This window comes from Nelumbo nucifera, chromosome 7, assembly GCF_055504915.1.
Source record: "Nelumbo nucifera cultivar China Antique chromosome 7, China Antique-T2T, whole genome shotgun sequence".
Classification (NCBI taxonomy): Eukaryota; Viridiplantae; Streptophyta; class Magnoliopsida; order Proteales; family Nelumbonaceae; genus Nelumbo; species Nelumbo nucifera.
Window position 1 is genome coordinate 12,351,616 of NC_142655.1, and position 22,104 is coordinate 12,373,719.

Sequence of the window (22,104 nt, forward strand, 5' to 3'; positions counted from 1 at the left end):
ACTAACATATTTAAGCATCCATGAGGCATCTTATTTGTTCACAATGAGCACATGAAGGTTGAAGCTTATACAAATGCAAATTGGGAACTCTACATGAAGGAGTAAGAAATAATCAGTGGTGGTACGAACATGCTTCTTGAATTAGGTCTTTTTTGTGACAAGTCCTATGGCCTTGTACTATGATAACAACATTACTATTAATATTATTTACAACTTTATTCTTCATGATAGGATAAAACATATTGAAATGGACAAACATTTTATTAGGGAAAAGTCTGAGATAAGTGACATTTACACTCTTTATATCACTATAGATCAATTAGTAATATTCTCATCAAGGGAGTAATTTCCCCTACCACATTGGACTTTTTTACAAGTTGAGAATGATTGATATTTATGATCAAACTCCTAAATCCAATAAGGTGCATGAACCTACCAGAAGTAAAAGTAAATTGTATTGTCCTAAAACATGATATATATTAGAGACCAGATTTTTTTGGTAAAAAGATATGACTTTATTTGCACCAATAGAAAGGATCAAGGAGGATACAGATTTTCAAAACAGAAATGTTCAAATGGGTTGAACCATAATGAGAAATGGTTGGTCGCCATAAAGTAATTTCCAGGCAAAATAGCCGCCTTGGCTAGGTGGTGGGCCAGCTTGTTTGTGTCGCTATTACAGTGCTGAAAGGTGAAAACTCGAAGTGGAGAAACGCCTTGCAAAGGCTACTGATATCCAACCAGATGTTCTTCAGGGGAGAGAACTCCGGATTTTGCTTGTTTAAAATATAATGAATCACCGAAAGTGAGTCTAACTCGATTAGGATGTTATCTAAACCAGCATTTAGAGCTTCGTAGCAGCCAAGTCTTATTGCTCCGGCTTCTGCATCTAGAATTGACTGGCATCTAACTCTTTCCTCTTTAGCACTCAACACTAGACCAGTGTTACTTCTAGCAACACAAGCTAAACCAGCCCAACCGAGATCTTATCAAAACTTGCATCACAATTTACCTTAATCCAATTTGAAGGAGGGGGCATCCAGCCACAGTCTGTAACGTGGTTCACTTGTGGATCTGTAGGTTGAGAGGCTGCAACCTGGGGACAGAGCTCACCCCACAGAGCTAAACTTTTCTGAACCACTACCACTGGGCTTCTGTCTATTCTTTTGAAATACTAATCATTTCTTGCCAACCATAAACTGCCAACATATAATCGATTGGAGGGCTGCCCAGTCTGCATAATCTCCTTCTAGGTAGCTTCTACTGTCAAACCAAGTAGTTATCTACTCCAAAATGTGGTTACTATTACTCTGATCAGATCTTAATGCTAGCGGGGAGTGGATCGACACAGTTCGTGCATAGGGGTAGTAGAGCAGGAGGTGTTGGACGTTCTCTGTTTCTCCACACCCCTGACATTCCAGGCTTATGTTCAATTTCCTTTGAAACGGAGAAGAGTTGGTAGCCTGATTTGAACCTTCCAATAGATATCGGCAAGCTACTTGGTAGCCTGATTTTACAGTGCATCTCCCATCACCTGAGAAATGCCAAATTAGAGAGTCCTCTTCATCAATCGAGCCTAGTGAAATAGACATAATGTCTTTAAGGTTGAATAGTCTTGTGAGCACTACTAGGTTCCGGCGACGAGGATTTTGAAGCATGAGATCCTGAACTTTAGTGTACTGACAGTCTGGGGGCCGTGGGGAGTGTACTTTAAACTCAATAGAGTGAGGGAGCCAAGGGTCCTCCCAAATGTTCACCTCAGCACCTGTACCAATTCTCCAAATAAGGCCTTTCTTGAGAAGAGACAACCCATATATTAGACTTTGCCATAACCAAGAGCAATTAGTTTGGTTACCCGCTTCAATCAAAGGCCTATTTGGATGGTATAAGGCTGCAAGAAGTCGTCCCCAGAGTGTGTTTTTACTATGGATTAATCTCCAGGCAACCTTGCCCAGGAGCGCCCAGTTGAAAGCTCTCAGGTCTCGGAAACCCATCCCACCAACTGCCTTTACAAGAGAAAGCTTTGACCAGCTGATCCAATGGATCCTTTGCTCATCTCTTCTTTGACCCAGAGGAAATCAACAAATTGGCTATTCAGTTCTTACACATGCCTAATGGAAGCTTGAAATGGCTCATGTGGTAGAGTGGAGAAGCAGTGGCCACTGTTTTGATGAGGACTTCACGACCTTCTGGGGAGAGGAGTTTTTGTTTCCAGCCTTGAATTTTCTCTCAGGCTCTTTCTTTTATAGTTTCAAAAACCTTTCTTTTATCAAATTCTCTATTTTTATGTATTGCATTTGTAAAACTTCCGAGGAAATTTGGTTTGCATTGAATGGGTAAGTTGTATATTATAACCCTTTATTTTGGGTGTAGTGACACTTGGCCTATTAAACTTTCATTTGCAACAAAGATCCTATGAACTTTGGGTGAGAAAATGGGCAAGGAAAAGTATATTATCTCTTTCTCGCTCACTTTGGGTGAGAAACAAAAAGAACCTTAACACCCAATTTAGAAGAAGCAACCAAGACTATTGAAGTGAAAAACCCCACTGTCCAAAAGAAGAACTGGTGTCCACACACCAACAATTTAATTGGCAAATAATAGAATTAGGTGAAAAGTTTAAGTTGTAAACCAGTTTCACAAAGTAGAGATAACTAGGAAGTAGAAAATGAAGGCTTTTCATAGAGTGGACTAGTTAAATCCGTTTCGCCCGTGCTAAATAAGCTCGTTGAAGAGCACAATTATCGGTTATACCATAAAAATACAAGGATAAATAGTTCCATAATACAATATAAGGGCATTATGGAGTTTTAGAAATTATACAACATTCAAAAATAAGAAAGTCGACCCCATAAAGTTGAGAACTTGGGATAAGACTTGGGTAATGATAATGATGATGCATCGACCATAGAAAGTTAGAAACATAAAATTAATAAATTAGCTGATTTTCAAGATTATAATATTATCATTTCCTAGTTTAGATTTTGTCTATCTCCTCTTTTTTCTTAACAATGATCCTGCACGCAAGAATATCTTGTCTAATAACTTTTCCTTCGAAAGAATTTTGATTGAATGGCTCAATGCCTTTTTTTTCTGATTTCATTGAATATATAACTGAATATACAGTAATTTAAGGCCTGATTTACATTGATTTACAGAGATTTAAGGCTGATTTATCTTTACCTACAGCTATACAATCTACTTACGGAAAGATAATATGAATACAAAATAAATAGGCTGTACAAAATAAATGTTTGCTTTATATGGTGTTTGCTTTATATGGCAACATCCCCCCCCCTCAAATTGATGTTGGCTGATCAAGAAGCATCAATTTGCCAATAAGAAATTTATGGCGCTGTCGAGTAAGAGACTTGGTAAACACATCGGCAATTTGCAAAGCTGTAGAAACATGTGGAAGAGAAATAACTTGAGCATTTATAGCATCTCGAATATAATGACAATCAACTTCAATGTGCTTGGTGTGCTCATGGTAGATTGGATTAGTAGCAATTTGAATAGCACTGGTATTATTTGCATGTAGCAGATGTCAGACAGTTTTATATGCCCTTAGCTTCAATCAGAATGATGTACTTTATGAGTTTATTGTAAATGAATAAAAATGCATATTTGATTCATGTTCCCTTGGTATGTTTCTGTGTAATACCCTTAAACTAGACACTTAATGAGACTCGTGTTAGTTTAGAATGTTCACAGCCAGTGGGTCGGTCTGGGGAGACCTATCCTGACAAGGCTGACACTGTGGTGCCACCAAGTCGGTTGGGGTGGCCTGTCTCAGCTGCCAGGGTGAGACCCTAGGCACATACAGTGTAGGATTAATTGAATCTTTGAACTGGACCAGATTTCCAGTATTGCTCTGGACCTTGGAGATTGATGGGCAAAACTGGAAAGTTACACCCGACCCCTACACTCGATTATGATACTGCACTAGGTGTCAGATTGGGCTGTCTTTGATATACCATTCAGTGAGATCCTTAGCGGGGGTCAAAACCTAGGTATGTTGGGACAGTTCGAGAATTCATCTGAGTGGGTGATCATAGTGACAGGATCAGCCCCTTTGTTAGACAAAGGTAATGATCAAGGATGCACTACCACTGATGGAAACCAAGATTGCCGGCAGCCGATTTCAACCGTTGAGATTTGTTTTGCAAAGTATATTTTATATGAGATATAAAAGTATATATATTATGGTTTCTCAAATATTTGCAAAAGGGTTTTAATTCCTGGGATCCATATAAGTGGAGAGTGCAACACTATTCCTTGCAACCGAGGGAGAGGTCCTCTCTTGTCGGGCAGTGTATGATCATTACGGGCTGAGAGGTTAAGTGTAAGACCATTGAGGATAATACCTGATGGGCTAATCTTGCATCTGCCCACAGTCCCTAGGTGTTACAAGGTGGCTTGGCCCAAGGACCACTTAGGGTAAGTGTTGGGCCCATAGAGCCCATTCGATGGGTTTCAGGGGGTGCACTGTCTTTAACAGTGTATTCGACCAGGCCTTGTAACAAAGGCTGGGCCGAACCCATGTGGCTGATGTGTAGATCAATGCTTGGGTCCCACGCCATACAAGGAAGCCCAACTAGGTAGCAGTTAGGAAGGTTAAATGTGCACATAAGCTTAATGGGCCTGAAGCCCATTTCGAACTGGGCTATTCATTTAGTTAATTAAAGGGGCGAATTCTGAGATGGATTAGCAGATAGGATGGGGTCTTGACCCTATCCACTCAGAGAGTCCAGATCTGAATGTGATTCAGATTTAGAAACCTCCAAATGAGATTAGGAGAAAGCTAATCTAATCTGCAGATAAGATAAGGGTTTATCCCTATCACCTAAAGAGAAGTCTTATCCAAATATGATTTGGATAAGCTGCTCCTAACTGGATTAGGAGCTGATCTTTTAGGTTAACAAAAGAAGGAGGGGGCGGCAGCCTTGAGGACACAAATCATCAGATTTTCTTTAGTGCTGAAATCAAGAAGAGAGAATTCTGCACCTTGCGAATACTCTCTTGCCGCCTCCCTGCTCTTGCCGCCCTGTTTGCCAGTTCGATCTCCAGTTGTGGGAGAAGTCAAGATTGGATCTTGACATCAGTTCTTTGAGAAAGGATTGAAAGGAAGCTGTGCTCACGTACCATCTTACTGATTCTTGCGAAGGACAGAGTTCTTGGGGAAGAACATTGCTGATTCTGCTCCATCCTGCACTGCGCCATCTTCAGTGGGAGCAGTCTTTGGATCCTTCCTTGGGCGTGAACACCTTCGTTGGGAGATATTACTTCTCCGTATCAAGTATAATTTTCTCCTATTCCTTTTGGTTCAGATCTGGTTCAGTTTAAGGTTCAAGAATGATCCTTGAAAATATGATTTTCTAAATAGGGAATGTGATTCCCAGTTGAAGGGAGAGAAAAATTTTTGAAATTCGCCCCTTATTCCGCAATCTTTGGGCGTCAATGGGATGGATCTCTCATTCTTTCAGCAGAGTGGGATTAGATTGAGGAAATCCAATCTTAGTTAACAATCCTCGAAGCCAAGTAATCTCAGAGCAGGCAGTAGACATAGCCCGATATTCAAATTCAGTAGAAGATTTAGAGACTCGATATTGTTTCTTACTCTTCCACGATATCAAAGAATCCCCAAGAAACATACACCAATCTGTAACAGAGCGACGAGTATTTGGGCAACCAGCCCAGTCGGCATCGCTAAAAGCACTAAGGCGCAGAGAAGACCCAGTGGGAAAAAATAAACCACGACATGGAGTATCCCGAAGATATCTTATGATGCGACGAACTGCAGCCAAGTGAAGATGATGGGGAGAGTGCATAAATTGACTAACTTGTTGGACAACAAAGGAGATGTCAGGTCTAGTAATAGTCAGGTAGTTTAAGCTGCCCACTAATTGTCAATACAAAGATGGGTCAGAAAGTAGTTCTCCCTCATCCGAATGGTACTTGACATTCACTTCGAGAGGAGTATCAACCAATGAAGAATCCTAAAGACCAGCCAATGCAACTAAATCTTGAATATATTTATGCTGATTGAGAAATATACCAGAGGAGTTAGATTGAACTTCCAATCCCAAGAAATATGTAAGGTGGCCAAGATCCTTCATATGAAAGGATTCTCGAAGACGCTGCTGAAGCTGAGTAATCAATAAAGAATCCGTTCCTGTTATAACTATGTCATCAACATAGACCAAAAGAAGGACAATTCCAGTAGAAGTTTTATGAAGGAATAGAGAAGAGTCATATTGACTTTGCATAAACTTAAACTGTAGCAAGGTAGATCTGAACTTCTCAAACCATGCACGGGGAGCTTGTTTTAAGCTATACAATGAGCGGTTCAACTTACAAACTTCCAAAGTAGAAGAGGAGAACAAACCAAGAGGAGGTGTCATGTAGATATCTTCTTTGAGATCACCATGGAGAAAAGCGTTTTTGACATCCATTTGTTTAAGTGGTCAACCCTGTGAAGCAGCAATGGCAAGAATTGTTCGCACAGTAGTCATTTTAGCCACAGGAGCATATGTCTCCTCATAGTCCACCCCATACTCCTATCGATTACTAAGAGCAACCAACCTAGCTTTATAGTGCTCTAGAGTCCCATCAGAGCGAAGTTTCACTGAGTAAACCCACTTACACCCAATAGGTTTAACTTTGTGTGGACATGGAACAATATCCCATGTATGATTATCCTGAAGAGCTCAAAGTTCTTCTTTCATTACTTGTTGCCAACACTCATGCTTAACTGCCTGGGAGTAAGAAGATGGAACCGAAACAGAGGATAAAGCAGCACTAAAGGATGTATGATAGGAGCCATACCAATTAGGAGGACGGGAGACTCTAGTGGAGCATCTCAAGATAGCCGGAGCAGGATCAGGTGACAGATCTGGAGTTGGAAGGGGCGGTGGTGAATGACGTCGTTCATACACATATCCAGGCTTGAATCGTTCAGGAAAAGAAGACGATTCATCAAAGCTAGGAAGAATAGAAATATCGGAGAATGACTGATCACAAGTTGGAAAGAAAAACTGATTTTCAAAGAAAACAACATTGCAAGAAACACGAAGCTTCTTAGAAGATGAATCATAACAAACAAAACCTTTATGATTTGTACTATATCCCATAAATGCACATTTAACAGATTGAGTAGAAAGTTTATGACGTTCAAGAGGAGGCAAATGAACGAAACAAACACAACCAAATGTATGTAAATGCCCATACTGAGGATGCTGTTGATAAATACGAAAATAAGGAGACTCAAGGTTTAGAGTTTGAGAAGGCAGTCTATTAATAAGATAAACTGCTGTAGATAAAGCTTCTACCCAGAACTGAGGAGGAACGGAAGACTCAAGTAGCAAAGTACGAGCAACTTCTAAGAGATGATGCTTCTTTCTCTCCGCCACACCATTTTGTTGAGGTGTGTGTGGACAAGAACGTTGTGAGAGAATACTTTTTTCATTTAAAAAATCATGAAGTACATGAGACATGTATTCTCCACCAGAATCAGATCGAAGAACTTTGATGACAGTAGAAAATTGAGTTTCAACATGCGCAACAAAAGTCTTGAAGGCCGAAAAAACACCAGATTTGGAACGAAGAAAATAAATCCAAGTAAATCGACTATAGTCATCAATAAATGTCACAAAATACTTATAATGTGTATGAGAGATAACAAGTGTAATCCCCCATACATCACTATGAATAATATCAAAGCATTTATCTGCACGACTACCGGGAAAAGGAAAAGGAAGAATTTTACTTTTTTCCAATTTACAAGTTGAACAATCAAAAGAAAGGCTTGAAATTTTATCATTATTGCCTAATAAACCAAAATTCAACAAATAAGACAATATAGTAGAATTGGGGTGTCTCAAATGTTTATGCCACACCTCATTTTTATTACTAACAGCAGAACATGCAAAAGAAACATTACTAGGAATGGAAATGTGCAAAGGAAATAAACGTCCAGCTTTAGGCCCCTTCGCGATCACTGTCCCCGATTCCTAATCCTGCACACAACAACCATTACGAGAAAAATGGACATTATAGTTATTTTCTACTAATTGGCCAACTGAAAGAAGATTATCAAAAAGTCCATGTGATATAAGAGCATTGTTGAAAACCGGAGTAATATCACCAACACCAGTAATGGGCAAATGATTTCCATTAGCAACTTGAATATTTTCTGAACCATGATAGGACCGGACATTTTGTAGCAAATTAGCAGAACTAGTCATGTGATTTGATGCGGCAGAATCAACAAGCCAAGACTTAGATAAAGAATTACCATTACCTTGGAGTCTCAGAGCTGAGAGGGCTGAAACTATCATTTGTTGCACCATTTTATGAGTAAGAACAGTGGATTGAGCATTTTGATTGACTGCTGACATAGTTGAGGGCCCAGTTTGAATCTGATCCGTAGAAGAATTGCCAACTGTTGCTTGAAAAGCAGTGTTTTGACGATTTTGAGGGCGAGTTAAACAATCTTTGATGATGTGCCCATGCTTTTTGCAATAATTGCAAAATTTCTGGGTACAATTTGCTTTAATATGCCAATAATTCTTGCAACTAAAACACTGAACCTTACTCATATCTTTACCCTTGCTTTTTCCGTGAACCGAAAATGCCATGTGTGTTGTAGTCATTTTCTCTTATTCAAGAGTGGTTTGTGTAAGAAGACGTTGTTCCTCACGAAGCAATTCACTAAAACACACATCTAAGGTAGGAGGAGGATGATGATTCATCAAATTAGAACGAGCATTTTCAAAATCTAAACGTAGCTTCATCAGAAACTGATCACGCTTGCTAATTTCATAAACAACCAATACATCAGCAAGAGAAACTTTAGACACTGCAGCACACACTATATCAGAAAATTCAGCCCATAAATTTTGAAAACTAGAATAGTAATCTTGAATAGAGAGACTCCCCTGTGTATAATCTGCAATTTCACACTCTAATTGAAATCTCCGGGCTGAATTTGTTTGATTATAAACCTTTTTCAAATATTCCCACATGGTTTGAGCACTTCTATAGGGGCGTAAATTAAGAACAATTTTAGAATCACATGACCCGGTAATCCAAGGCATCACCCTAGCATCTTTGATTTTCCATTTAGCTAATTTAGTAGCATCTGCTGGAGCTGGAGTAGTACCATCAATATGTCCCCATAACTCTTTTCCAGTAACATATAAACAGAATTGAAATTCCCATGCTAAATAATTTTTTCCTGTAAATTTAACACAAAATTCAGAGTGGTTACCAGCCATTGTCAGCAGAAAACAAGACAAATATAGAGAGATAAACAACCCAAAATATGACTAGAAAGAAATTACCAAAATACATGAGCTTTCTGAAGAAAATCACCCAGATGGAACTTGTAATCTATGGCGGCCTGAAGTTCCAATGTCACCCAAGAATAACCAGAAATTCCAAAACTCTAAGACAATGGCTCTGATACCATGATAACTTTTCTTTCGAAAGAATTTTGATTGAATGGCTCTGATACTATAATTTAAGTCCTGATTTACACTGATTTATCTCTACCTACAGCTATACAATCTACTTACGGAAAGATAATATGAATACAAAAGATGGATCAGAAAGTAGTTCTCCCTCATCCGAGTGGTACTTGACATTCACTTCGAGAGGAGTATCAACCAATGAAGAATCCTGAAGACCAGCTAATGCAACTAAATCTTGAGTATATTTATGCTGATTGAGAAAGTCACTGATTATTTTATGCTGATCAACCAGCCACTGATTATTTGCTTTATATGGCAACATTGTCAACCTCATCAAGGTCTGGCAATCCTTCATCCTTCCCCAATGAATAATCTTTCGTGGAGTTCAAAGAAATTTGACGCAGGTGATCCTCAAAATCCTCTAGTTCTCCATTGCTTTCTATCGGAAATTTATCAAATTCATCCAAGTATAGAGGATGTTCTGCCTCCTCATCCGCCTGTTCGTCCGAATTAGTCTCAAAAATATCTGACAAAGCTTCAGAGTCTGACATTTTATCAGATTCCATCATGGAATCATCCTCAGAGATGTCATCTTCAGAGTCCTCCGGCTGCCAGTCTGAAGTGGGTTCATGGTTATTTTTGTCAATCACGGTCCCAATGCTTTCATTTACAACATTGGTTCCATTCTCATGATTCATTCTGGCCTTTACTTGAAGTAACTCCAGGTCTTGTTGAAGCCTTGGGATGAACTTTCGAACTGCCCGGAGACCATCTCTATATTTGGACTTGTCCAAAGCCTGCAGATTGTAGGACAAGAAAAGCATTAGACCAAAATAATCAGTGCTGAAAAATTCATGCTTACCATCAATAAGACATTTAGTTTTCCACTCCATGGTTCAAATTAACTTAAGAAGATTTTGGTGAAAATAGTAAGTGGAACCACTCACCATTCACATTTACCTCTTACAATTATACATATCATCCAATGCATATCTAAGCACTCAAATTTCTAACAAAGGACATGCCATCATAGAATGGAATGGTAAAATTGATTCATAACCAAATAGTTGGGACAAGACTTTGTCGAGTTCAGTAGAATTTGATGCATAATCTGAAATGTTTTTAACTTCAAGTAATTTATATCTAATAATGCATTCAAATTCCTCAAAGAACATGCAACCCATTAATTTAAATTGCAGGCTTGCAGCCTAACTAGTAAAGATGAAATAAATACCTTCTTCCGAGAGAGAGTGATCCTAGGTGACATTACCTCTGTTGGTGGCTGTGAGTAGTTCTTCCCTCTATACATGATTATTGTGTTCTCTTCGTGTATGTCGAGAACAATTCCTCCACTTAATCTTGCCAGCTCAGCTGCAATCTCTTTCACCTCCTCTGGTGTAAATGTCTTCACTATCGCTTTCAGAGTCTGGTGCTTTTTCCAATGTAAATGCATGTTAAGGATTACACCCTGGAAGATTCCACGCCTTCCAATGGGTACAAAATTCTTGCATTTAAGACCCATCTCTAAGAAATAGAAGTGTTCCTCTGGTGTTAATATTTCTGGATCATGGGTTGCTTCCGATGACTCTTGGGGTTCGATCTTTTTTAGAGCTTCCATGAGTGTAGCCTCTTTCTTTTGAGCCTAGTACCATTATCCCAGTCAAAAGATCATATATATGTTACAAAAAAAGCAATATCATAAGAAATTATTACTCGACTTGTAAGTAAATACCAAATACTTCTACAAACATTTTATATGGGAAAGTTATGCTTATAGAAGTATGTCTTCCTTTTTTACATTTGAAGAACACCTTGCAGATGCACTCATAATTCACCAAGCAGTTTTGAGAGGTGTTTTTACATTTTAGTGGCTGTATTCATTTCTTATTGGCAACAGGGGTATAATTGTATATTTTTCTGCACTTTTCAGCATTACAAATAAATAGAAAATGACTGCACATGCACCCAAAGTTGGTTCTTTTGCCACCATTTTTCTTCCTTCTCTCTTTTTATCTCATTCTATTTTCTCTTATTCAATCATTGAACTTCTGTTTTAGTCTCTGGTTTTATTTATGGACTATACAAGTGCAGACAATGATGTTGGACTGTAAATTCAAGTGGCAATTAATAATGTTCACAATAAAAGACAATAATATCCATTAAGACCTTAATTACATGACATAATTGAAAAGTATAATATCCCTAAGTACTCAACAAGAGGGATTGTTGGCAGGTTTACAAATGTGTAATAGAGAGTAGGATAATTCTTTTATTACTATTTCTTTATGCATTGGCAGATGGGAAGTCAGGGATATATTTGTAATGTGCCCCATGGTTGCAATTATCCCTCAATTCTCTTTTCTATTCTTCCTTAATCTATCTCTTTTCTGCTGGTTTTCCTCTTTTTTTTTTCTTCTTTTTTTTTTTTTTTGGATCCATAAGCCTATATGATTTATAGATTATTATTGCTAGTATGTAAGACAAGTAGTTAAATTATGATTCTCACCACAAGAACTAGTTAATGTCCAATTGTATGATTTCTGGAATGGGGCCCGGGCTCCATCTGATATGAGGACTTCTAAGGGATGGGGCTTTTACACCTATGTGCCAATCATAACCAGACATGGATACAGATACTGATACGTACAAGAATAAAACACGCAATTCTCCAAGTTGAAATACTAATATGAACTAGTTAAGGTGGCACGCTAGATGTATGGATTTTATTATGTTCATCGTGTAACTTAAGTTATTGTTGTTTGGTTAGAATCAGACATGGATACTCACTTCGGCGAAACTGATGGTAGAGCTAATAAGGTGAACATGATTTGGACAAGTGAAATGGATAATACATTGATTGAAACTCTGGTGGAGCAAGTCACCCTTATACACAAGGTTGACAAGTGTTTTAAGGATTTTCAGCGTACAGTGTAGCTACAAGAGCCATAAGTATGAATTGAAGTGGAGTGTACACAAAACTACATTAGGAATCGAATGAAGACCATAAAGAAGAACTTCTCTATGATAACAAACATCATCAACTCTAGTGGTTTTTCTTGGAATGACATAACTAAAATTATCGATGCAGAGCCCCGTGTATGGAATGAATATATTCAGGTAACCTTCAATATGATATTCATCCTAAATATTACAATACACAAATAAGATATGGACTTGTTGCAATTGATCAATTACATCTAAGCAGGGACACCCATAAGCAAAGCATTTTAGAAGAAATTCCATCCACAACTATGACCAACTGGCTATAGTATGTGGAAATGATCAAGTAACTGGTGTTGGGGCATTCACTACAAGGGAACTAAACAAGCGTGAGGCAACGTCAGTGAATGGAACCACTAGCATGCCAACAATGTAGGAGCCTGTGTTTGATGAGGTTGATGGAGACTCAACTCTTCAGGCTAGGCCACCTGAGGAGGGTAGCTCAACTGAGTTGAGGGGTCTAGGGAAAAGAAAGTCGTATGTAGTTGTAGTTGCTGAAGAAGTACATGAGATTGCATCTAGCATTAAATCATTGGCTTCTGCTATTGATAAGGGAATTGGGTTGCTAAAGAAGGAAAAGATTTATGATGATGTGTTGAGCTTATGGGATCACAACCCCTCATTTCTCATAAGGGTAATTGATTATCTGACTGAGTCTGAAAATCAAGCAATAGAATTTTATGCCTTGGCTCCGGAATTAAGACATGGTTGGATTTAAAGCTAGACCCACTTAAATGAAGTTACTTTGTTAACACCCCTTTTTAGGAGACATTGATGAATATATGGTTTACTAACACCCCACTTTTTGTTATGCTTTATGGGTTTTTCCTTGGATGCACTTTCATGTTTTGGAAAACTTGAACATTACTTATTTTGACATATGACTCAAACATGTCTTGGCTGGCTTTATCTTCATCAGTTGGTAGAAACAATTCATGATTGTTGAATTTTGAACATGTGTTAATCTCTTTGTTAAATACAGGTTTTCATTCAATATATGGGATTCACAAGTTCCCATGTGAATGCTGATTTGTGTACTTGGATTGATGAATTTATACGGGGTTTTCCAACTTAAAATGAATGGATATTTTGAATTTTGTGGATGATTGAAATGTTTAGTTTGAATAAGTGTTCAAATCTCAAATCTTTGCTTAATAGATTCCTAATCATTTTATGAGATTCACATGCTCCCATATAGATAAATGATTACTTGAATTGATGACGTTAAACATGTTTTATTACTTGAGTTTATGAACATAAATAGGTTGCTCAACTATTTGCTTGGCAGGTTTTTTACTCAAAATTTGGGATTCGTAGGCTCCCATGTAGATTGATGATATATTACTTGAGTTCATGAACTTAAAACAGGTTGGTTTCATTGAAATTTGTATGAAGGGATCTCTTTGATTGACAACTTTTGACTCAATATATGGGATTCAGAGGTTCCCATGTAGATGGATGATATATTAGTTGACTTTATGAATTTAAACAGTTTTTCTTCATTGAAATTAGTATGAATGGTCTCTTGAAATCAATACGAGTGGAACTCGTTGATTGATAGGTTTTAACTCAATATATGGGATTCAGAGGTTCCCATGATAATGAATGATATAATAGTTGAGTTTTTGAATTTAAGCAATTTTTTTTTCATTGAGATTAGTATAAGTCTCTTGAGTAAGGTGGGTGATTAAATATTTATTTTGAACAGGTTTTCAACTCCTTGATTGACAGGTTATAAGTCAATACATGGGGTTCGGAGGTTCCCATTTCGATAAAATTAATCATTAGTTGAGGTTCGGAATTTAAGAATTTTTTTTTTTCATTTTGATTTGTATGAACATGTTTCTTGAGTAGTGTGGGTGATTAAATATTTACTTTGAACAAGTGTTTAACTCCATGATATGGGGTTCAGAGGTTCCTATGTTGATAAGAATAATTATTAGTTGAGCTTATGAATTTAAGCAGTTTTTTTTTTTTTAATTGAGATTAAATCGAGTGGGTCTCTTGAGTAGCGTGGGTGGTTAAATATTTACTCTTAACAGGTGTTCAACTCTTTGATTGAGGTTTTAACTCAATATAAGAGATTCAAAGTCCCCATATGTAGCATATGTTTGATTTCTTGTTGGATTTAGTGGTTGATTTATTTTCGAGTTGAATTATAGGTTAATTAGATATGGGTTTGATGGAATATGTGCTTATGTGATTATAGGTCTAAATGGCAAAATATTATGTTGTGTTCAAAGGGCGTCAATCAAGAATTTATTTCACATAAATAGAGTGCAATGCCTAAGTACACAAATTTAGCAGAGCAACTTTTGTTCGTATTGCACTTATGAAGAGGTCGTATCTCAATTGCAGCGATACCAATGTAATTTGCATCCACCATCCAAACAACCTACAATTGGGAACACCTCTAGGACCTATGTAGAGGATACTGACATGGAGGTGAAGGCGTTGAAAGAACCTCATTCACAATCAATAGTCATTATTGTTTTGATAGTAAGTTTGGTGGTCACGACAGTTTTATATTTGCTTAAATGACGCCACAAGTATTTGCTTGTTTTGAACATAGGGAAACTGACATGATAATGTATGACTTTGAGAGTTACTTTTGCTAACTTAAATGGTACCAATATGCCAGATTTTAAATGCACATGTTTTTAATATATGTATGTTAGCATGCCACATGGCAAGAATCAAATAATATTTTGCCATGTCATCTCGTAAATAGGGTAGGGCTGTGTTGTGGAATTGAACACAATTTTTGGTAAAATCAAACATCCTACAAAATTTTCACATCAACCAAACACTGGAAAGCAAATTCTATGGGATAATAAGTCTTGGAAAACAAACACAGGCACTGAAATTTAGCAAATAAAATTTTTCTTTCTCATCCCATCCCTTCTCGGCAACCAAACGGACCATTATGGTCCAAAGTACCCTTCAACCTTTTGGTTATAGTTTCTCTTTAGGGAAAATCCCCAATTAGTACCCTGTATCAATCTAGTACTTGTGACAATTCAGTATCCAAACTTTTAAAATGTGTCAATCTAGTACTTGTTGTTAATCAATTCGTTAACTGGCCATTAAGTGACATTTGAAAAGACATAAGTGTCTTTTGAGTGTCATCTAATTTTCTTTATCAACCATCCCATATGTTGATAAAAATAAACTGTCTCAACCATCCACTCATGATCAAACAGCTGATGTATTTACCAGGGCTCTCCACATCAAGTTCTTCACTACTCTACATGACAATATCAGCGTTAGCACTCCCATTTCGCTTAAGGGGGGAGTTCGGCTTCTATCAGGGCAAGTCGGTGCTCGCACCCTTCAAGCAGCCCCTTGCATCCTTGCATTGGGAATATCTCCCATAAAATAAATCACATAACTACAGAGATATTCCCAACACAAGGCTGTAAAGGCTGTTGGAACGGTCTTTGCCCTGATTGAAGCCGGACTCTGAGGGGGTGTTAAAGCAAAGCACTATACGTCCCCACATTACCATATACCAATAACTTCTGGCAATTGTATTAACTGCCTCTGTATTATGGATATAATTCCCTTTGTAAACTCCTGTAAACAGAGATAATTTTGAATACAGTATTTTACCAATACATTTGAATTATCTCTTTCAAGATACAGAACTTACCATTGAGATTATTCAAATGGGTTCCTGATTTTGAGCCAGGCTGGGAGCCTTCAATCCTTTCAGATGTGGATTAACTTCCCTTTTCTCCTATAAATTTCTATGTTGAAGGGTTATTTTATTCTATCGTACAAACTATAGGCGCTGTTTTGAAGTTTGACCAGTCTAGCCACAATCTCTGTGTGAAGAATGAATATCGCTAGGGTTTGCATTGAAAGGGATTTGCTCAATAAGCATCCCAAATTCCCAATTGAGTTTGGATTGGGACTGGCCGTGAGAGGTTTTGGCAAACAAGTTGAGTATGAACAATCCCGCTTATTGCAAAAACTATTTTAAAGTAAGGCATGATGAAATTTCTTGCAATAATAATAAGGTGAATAAAACATCAAACAACGTTGTGGATCAAAAGATAATCGGGATAGATCGTAAGGCACAAGATCCAGCTTCAAAAGCCTGGAAATATAGTGATTTCTAATAGAGAGGTCGCCCCTACAAAAAGGAGACTCAGGTGGATGTGGTGGTTGTAGATCCTAAATATGTAGTACTTTAAATGATATAACATATTGACCCCATTGAACAAGGGGATCCGGATGGGAAAGATGAAAATGTTGAAGTAGATTCTCCTGGTCCTGTTGAGGAGGAGGTACAAGAGGAAGGGGAAGATGGTATTCGACGAAATTACTCTAAGGATTCTGATGTACAAAACAAAGAAGCTATTATGGAAGGTGACATTGTGTCTCATCAGGTGCAAGGAAATGCTGGAATCAATGTGATCTTAAATGTAATTAATGGAAGTTGATACTTGATACTGCTATCCAGAAGGAGTCTTTCAATTAGGAATCAAGAAACAAAAACTCAAGTTTTATTTGGGAAGTGTCTTTAGCTATTTCAATACAGTCTCATCAATCAAAACCACCCCTATGAATAAACTTGGCATAAGCGTTAAATTTAGGAGATCTGGACTGTACCTGTTCCTAAATTTGAAATATTTGGAATAATTTGGCTTAACATATTCCAACAATGTGTAGAAAGTAACAATCTTCAAAATCCTGATTGTGCACAAATATCTGTTTAATTATTGTCATCTTATGACTTGAAATTTCCATGATTGACTGGGGTTGTGATGTTATCATTGTTCTTATGAGTGTAGTTAAACTTATCCAAATATATTTATAGCAGGAGACAGGAGTTCAACCTCTTCAACAAAATATTAGTTTGATCATGGTTAAACTTTTGTTTGTAACATATCCTAACTCGATTGCTATGGGCTGTGGTATATTAATACTCATGACTCAGTGCCGTGTTTCCAATACTAAATAAAATCATGACAACTGTTGTTTATACTTGAATAGTACTAAAGAGTCTGATAATCAAAATCAGGGATTTGCAGTAGTAAAATATGGTTTTCAGGCTACTCGATTCTTAAGATATTGATATGGAAAAGTCAAGCAACTGGGAGAGCAGCACCGATATATTTCAATGCAAGAAACATTTAAAAGTAATCATATACAGAGAAAACATTAATTAATATATTTAGCTTAATTTCATGTACTATTTGCTTTATGTACATCATGACAACGATAAATAATAACTTGCAAAAAGAAAGAAAAAAAGTGAAGATTTGAGTAGGTGTAAATATAAAACAGAGCAATAAGTTTGTAGTTAAGCAGCATGATTCAAAGCAGCATCTTTTCCCCAATTTGAAGGATTTATAACAATACACATTCATCGACGGCGACGTTTTTTCTGGGATGTGTACCTGTTGCTTCTCATCTTCAACATTTTATGAACAATTTTATCGACAAAACGGAAGTAAGCATCACTCCATGACTTTCTCATTGCCATGACAAGATAAGGTACCAAAACACCTGCTGCAAAACCCAAACCCATGCTCAAATAAAACGATGTTTCCATGAGTAGTTGTTCACTGCCACCCTCATGCTCGATGGTCTCTTGTCTGTTTGGACCCTCATTTTGGCATTTTATAGCAAGTGGAAGTCCACAAAGACCTGGGTTTCCATGGTAGAAGGACTCATTAAAAGTTGCCAGCTGCCCAAAAAATGGGATTTGACCTGAGAAGTTGTTGTATGATAAATTGAGATAACCCAAAGAAGACATGGATGACATGCTAGAAGGAATGGCTCCCCCCAGATCATTATTTGAAACATCTAGGGAAGACAATTCATGCATGCTTGCAATTCTTGCAGGAATTTCTCCACTGATATGATTTTCTGAAACGCTTAAGACCACTAAACCAGACAGATTTGTAATCTCCTTGGGCAACTCTCCATAAAAATTATTTCTGGAAAGATCTATGCAAGTTACAAGGGAAAGAGTTTTGGTGTATGTGAGTTCAAGGCCTTTAATTGAAACAGTCAAACTCTCATCGTAATATTGTCCCCGTGGCCCATTATAGAGTATGTAATGGTTTACATTTTGCACATGAGCCATTGCCTCAAGACTGCCTAAGCTGGCAGGAATGTCGCCAGTAAAATTGTTATCCGCGAGATCCAAGACCTGCAGGGATCTCAGATTGGAAAGGTGAGAAGGAATTTCACCTGAAAATGAATTTGACCTCAATCGAAGAATCCTAAGAGCAGAGAGTCTTTCTCCAATCCAAGATGGAATGCCACCAAACAGTTTGTTATTTCCAAGATCTAGAGTTTCCAAGCTTGTGCAACCCTGCAAGGTTAATGGGAGCTCCCCCGATATCTGATTATCGCTAAGGTGCAAACTCTGAAGCTGTTTCAAATGACCCAATGACAAGGGGATCAACCCAGATAGTTTATTCTGTCTAAGATCCAAGACAACTAGTTTTGAACAGTTCCCTATGCTTGAAGGGATGCTACCCATCAAATTATTTCTTGAAAGACTGAGTAATTGCAGAAATGGCATCTTTCCAATGGAGGTGGGGATTTCACCTGTTATATGGTTACTTGAAAGGAATAGGGCTTGCAAATCAGGCAGTAATTCACCAATTTCAGAGGGAATAGGACCAGAGAATTGATTATTGGAGAGACGTAATGATTTAATGTCAGATGTTGGAAGAGGTATGGGTCCTTTCAAGTGGTTGGAGCTGAAATCAACATAGGCTAAAGATGCAACCTTAAGTGGGTTTGGCAACTGACCTTCTAATTCATTGAATGAAACATTTAATACAGTCAAACTGGAAGAAAGGTCCCAAAACCAGTGGGGTATTGTGCCTGAAATGCTAGCATTGGAGATATCCAAATGTATGAGTTCAGTTTGGGTTTGAAGCCAAGCAGGAAAAGAAGGGCCCATTTTGCAAGATCCCATACCAAGAATTTCAACGTTGAATGGAGGAACCCAGTTGGAGCTAACATTCAAAGTTAAAGAATTGGAAGAAAAGTATAAGACCACCAAATTACCTAGGCTTGAAAAATGAGCTTCAGACATTGTACCTGTCAAATAGTTCGAAGATACATCCAAAGCCACCAATTCTGGTAGCCGTCCTAAAGTATCAGCAAGGAGACTTCCATTAAATTCATTTTGTCGAAGCCACAACTCACTTAGGAGAGACAATCTCCCTAAAGATGCAGGGATAGGACCTTGGAGTAAGTTATATTCCAAAGAAAGCACCTCTAGATTCTCCAGCTGGAACAACCAATCTGGTAAAGTACCGTGTAATTTATTGTGACCCAAATCCAGGTACCTCAAACCAGACAGAGCACCTTTAGATGTGCAATGAACAAATTCTGGTAAGCTACCACTCGAGTTATTATTATGATATAAAATTGATTTTTTTAAGTTGCATGGGGTTGCCATGGAACTTGGGATTCTTCCTCTGATATTATTTCCTCTCAAATCCAGTTGTACCAAAGATGTCATATTTCCGATGGAATCAGGGAGCTTCCCATGTATTCTATTGAAACTTAACATTAGAACTTCAATTTTTCTCCAACTTCCCTTGAATAATTGTGAACAGATGGCAGAAAGATTAAAATTTTCAGAAAGATCCAAGTATTGCAAATTGGGAAGCTCAGAAACGCCAAGTGGAATCCTTCCATGCAAACCTGTGTTGTGCATTTCAATATGTACAAGGCTGGTTATATTCATGATCCAATCGGGTACTTTTGAATTGAAATCATTATGACTGAGATCAATAATGGCAAGTGAAGTAAAATTAACAGATTGAAGAGATGGAATGACGCCAGAGAGGCCACAACCGGATAAATGCAACTCGGTCAATGATGATAGCATATTTGGCACTTGGATCCATTTGGATCCTACCAGTGAGAGGTCCACTCCATTCAATGCAAGGTGTGTTAAGAAGCCAAGACCACCTATCCATTCAAAATCAACCATCCATTGAGTAAACTCTTGTGTCTGTTGATCAAGATCTGAAGAGATATCGAGATACCTAAGGCTAGAAAGATTACCCAAGCTGGAAGGAATTGAACCACTAAACCCTGCTTTTGATAGGTTTAGATATTGCAATCTCTTCAAAGAACCCAAGAATTCAGGAACTGGGGTGCCTTGAAATGTGTTGCCACTCAAGTCTAAATGTTTCAAGGACTTGAGCCTTAACAAAGCAGGATCAATCCGTCCACTTAAGTTCCAGAACCCATACCTGTTGTTGGAAGAGTCATCATAATAAGGGTCATATGGATATGGATTGTGAAGGTCGATTGCAATTACAGCTCCAGTATGGTTGTTGCAGCTCACCCCCCTCCATTGACAACAATTGCTTCCTGCTTGCCACGACGAGAGTCGATTTTCTGGATCTACAAGAGCATTTTTGAAGTTGATAAGAGCTTCCCTATCAAACTTCGAACAAAATGTTGTATCACCATTAGAGACAAATTCCCTCGACAGAAAGCAGAGAATTAGTAAAATATGAATAACAAAAGAAATCATTCTCATTTCCTCGAGCAGTTGCAGCATCTCACACACTTATTGAATTACTGTGAACTACAAAGATTGTTACTCTACCTTTTTTTTTTAATTATTGTGAGAAGTTTCAACGATGTTTAATAGATTATTTCAGGCTATGTCTTGGTCAAGGTCAATGATTTTGTTCTTCTGTTGGGTCGCAAATCAAACAGGTGGATTGACTAAGAAGTGTTGTGTGGTGCCATGTAGTCCAGCCCTGAGTCCCCCAAGACTAGATAGTAGACATTTTCTCCCCATACACCACACGGCACGAGTTTTGGTGACAGATGGTGATATGAGCCGACATGGGTGGGGCTGGGGGCAGAGTACTCCATATCTGCTACAACCAAGACGTATACCATGGGGTTTACCCGCTTATTTTATACGTTTGGATGCAGGGATTGCTAACGTGTGTTAGAGTTTTTGTTGCCCGTTGTATATGCTCTAATCTTGACTCTTCTATGGAAGGCGGCATAGTATGACTCACTGCTCTGTTTCCAACGCTTCCAAAAGATCTGACCAACAAAATCAGGAGTAGGCAATAACTTGAGAAAGATAGCAATTCAACACCCATAAGCTCTGTAACCGATAAAGCAAAATGAAACTTATTATCAGTTTTGGTTGAGCTATGCCATATCAAATAAGCTGTTTTCATAGGCAATGTGGGATAGGGAGTTTTTCATTTAAGAGAAAAATCAACAAAAATACAAATACATTTTTCTTAATAAAATAAAAAGAGAAATCTATACAAATGATCAGACTTCTAGTAATTTACGAAATAAAAAGGAAAAAAGAAAGTTATATTTTACTTTTGATCAATGTAAATAAATTTGAAATGATGCAAATGGAGTGTAAATTTGTCAATGCAAAACTAATCCAACTTTACAATTTATGTGAATCATTTTACATTTTACATATTTGCATTGTTTCTAAATACAGCCTAAATGTTTGAATTTTTTAAGTATAATTTAAAAAATTTAAGTTTCTCAACAAATTATTGTGGACGGGTCTTGCTCTTTATGTGGTGAAGCCGAGGAAAACATTGAACAATTGTTACTGTATTGCCCATATGGTCGGCCCTGAACCTGC

The 22,104-nt window shown here is 37.7% G+C and overlaps 2 protein-coding genes across 2 annotated transcripts; both read right to left on the reverse strand.

Moving 5' to 3' along the window:
- Window positions 1-2,988: 2,988 nt before the first annotated feature.
- LOC148790175 (putative CRM domain-containing protein At3g25440, chloroplastic) lies at window positions 2,989-11,109 on the reverse strand. Its single transcript, XM_088890992.1, has 3 exons — window positions 10,708-11,109; window positions 9,794-10,270; window positions 2,989-3,033 (listed from the first exon to the last, which is right to left on the reverse strand). Exons 1-3 carry the CDS (start codon window positions 11,089-11,091, stop codon window positions 2,989-2,991), a joined length of 906 nt encoding a protein of 301 aa, XP_088747118.1. The 5' UTR covers window positions 11,092-11,109.
- A 6,738-nt stretch (window positions 11,110-17,847) lies between these two features.
- LOC104608814 (receptor-like protein EIX2) lies at window positions 17,848-21,027 on the reverse strand. Its single transcript, XM_010274894.2, has one exon. The coding sequence runs from the start codon at window positions 21,025-21,027 to the stop codon at window positions 17,848-17,850; it is 3,180 nt and encodes a 1,059-aa protein (XP_010273196.2).
- Between the last annotated feature and the right edge of the window lie 1,077 nt (window positions 21,028-22,104).

Bases quoted from the DNA above. Each gene is read 5' to 3' on its own strand.
- LOC104608814 (XM_010274894.2), bottom strand. From the start codon at position 21,027: ATGCTGCAACTGCTCGAGGAAATGAGAATGATTTCTTTTGTTATTCAT.
- LOC148790175 (XM_088890992.1), bottom strand. From the start codon at position 11,091: ATGGAAGCTCTAAAAAAGATCGAACCCCAAGAGTCATCGGAAGCAACC. The intron at 10,271-10,707 runs GTATTTATTTCA...TACAATCTGCAG, and splicing joins TCACTCTCTCTCGGAAGAAG to GCTTTGGACAAGTCCAAATA. The intron at 3,034-9,793 runs GTTGCCATATAA...TTATTAGACAAG, and splicing joins ACCTTGATGAGGTTGACAAT to ATATTCTTGCGTGCAGGATC.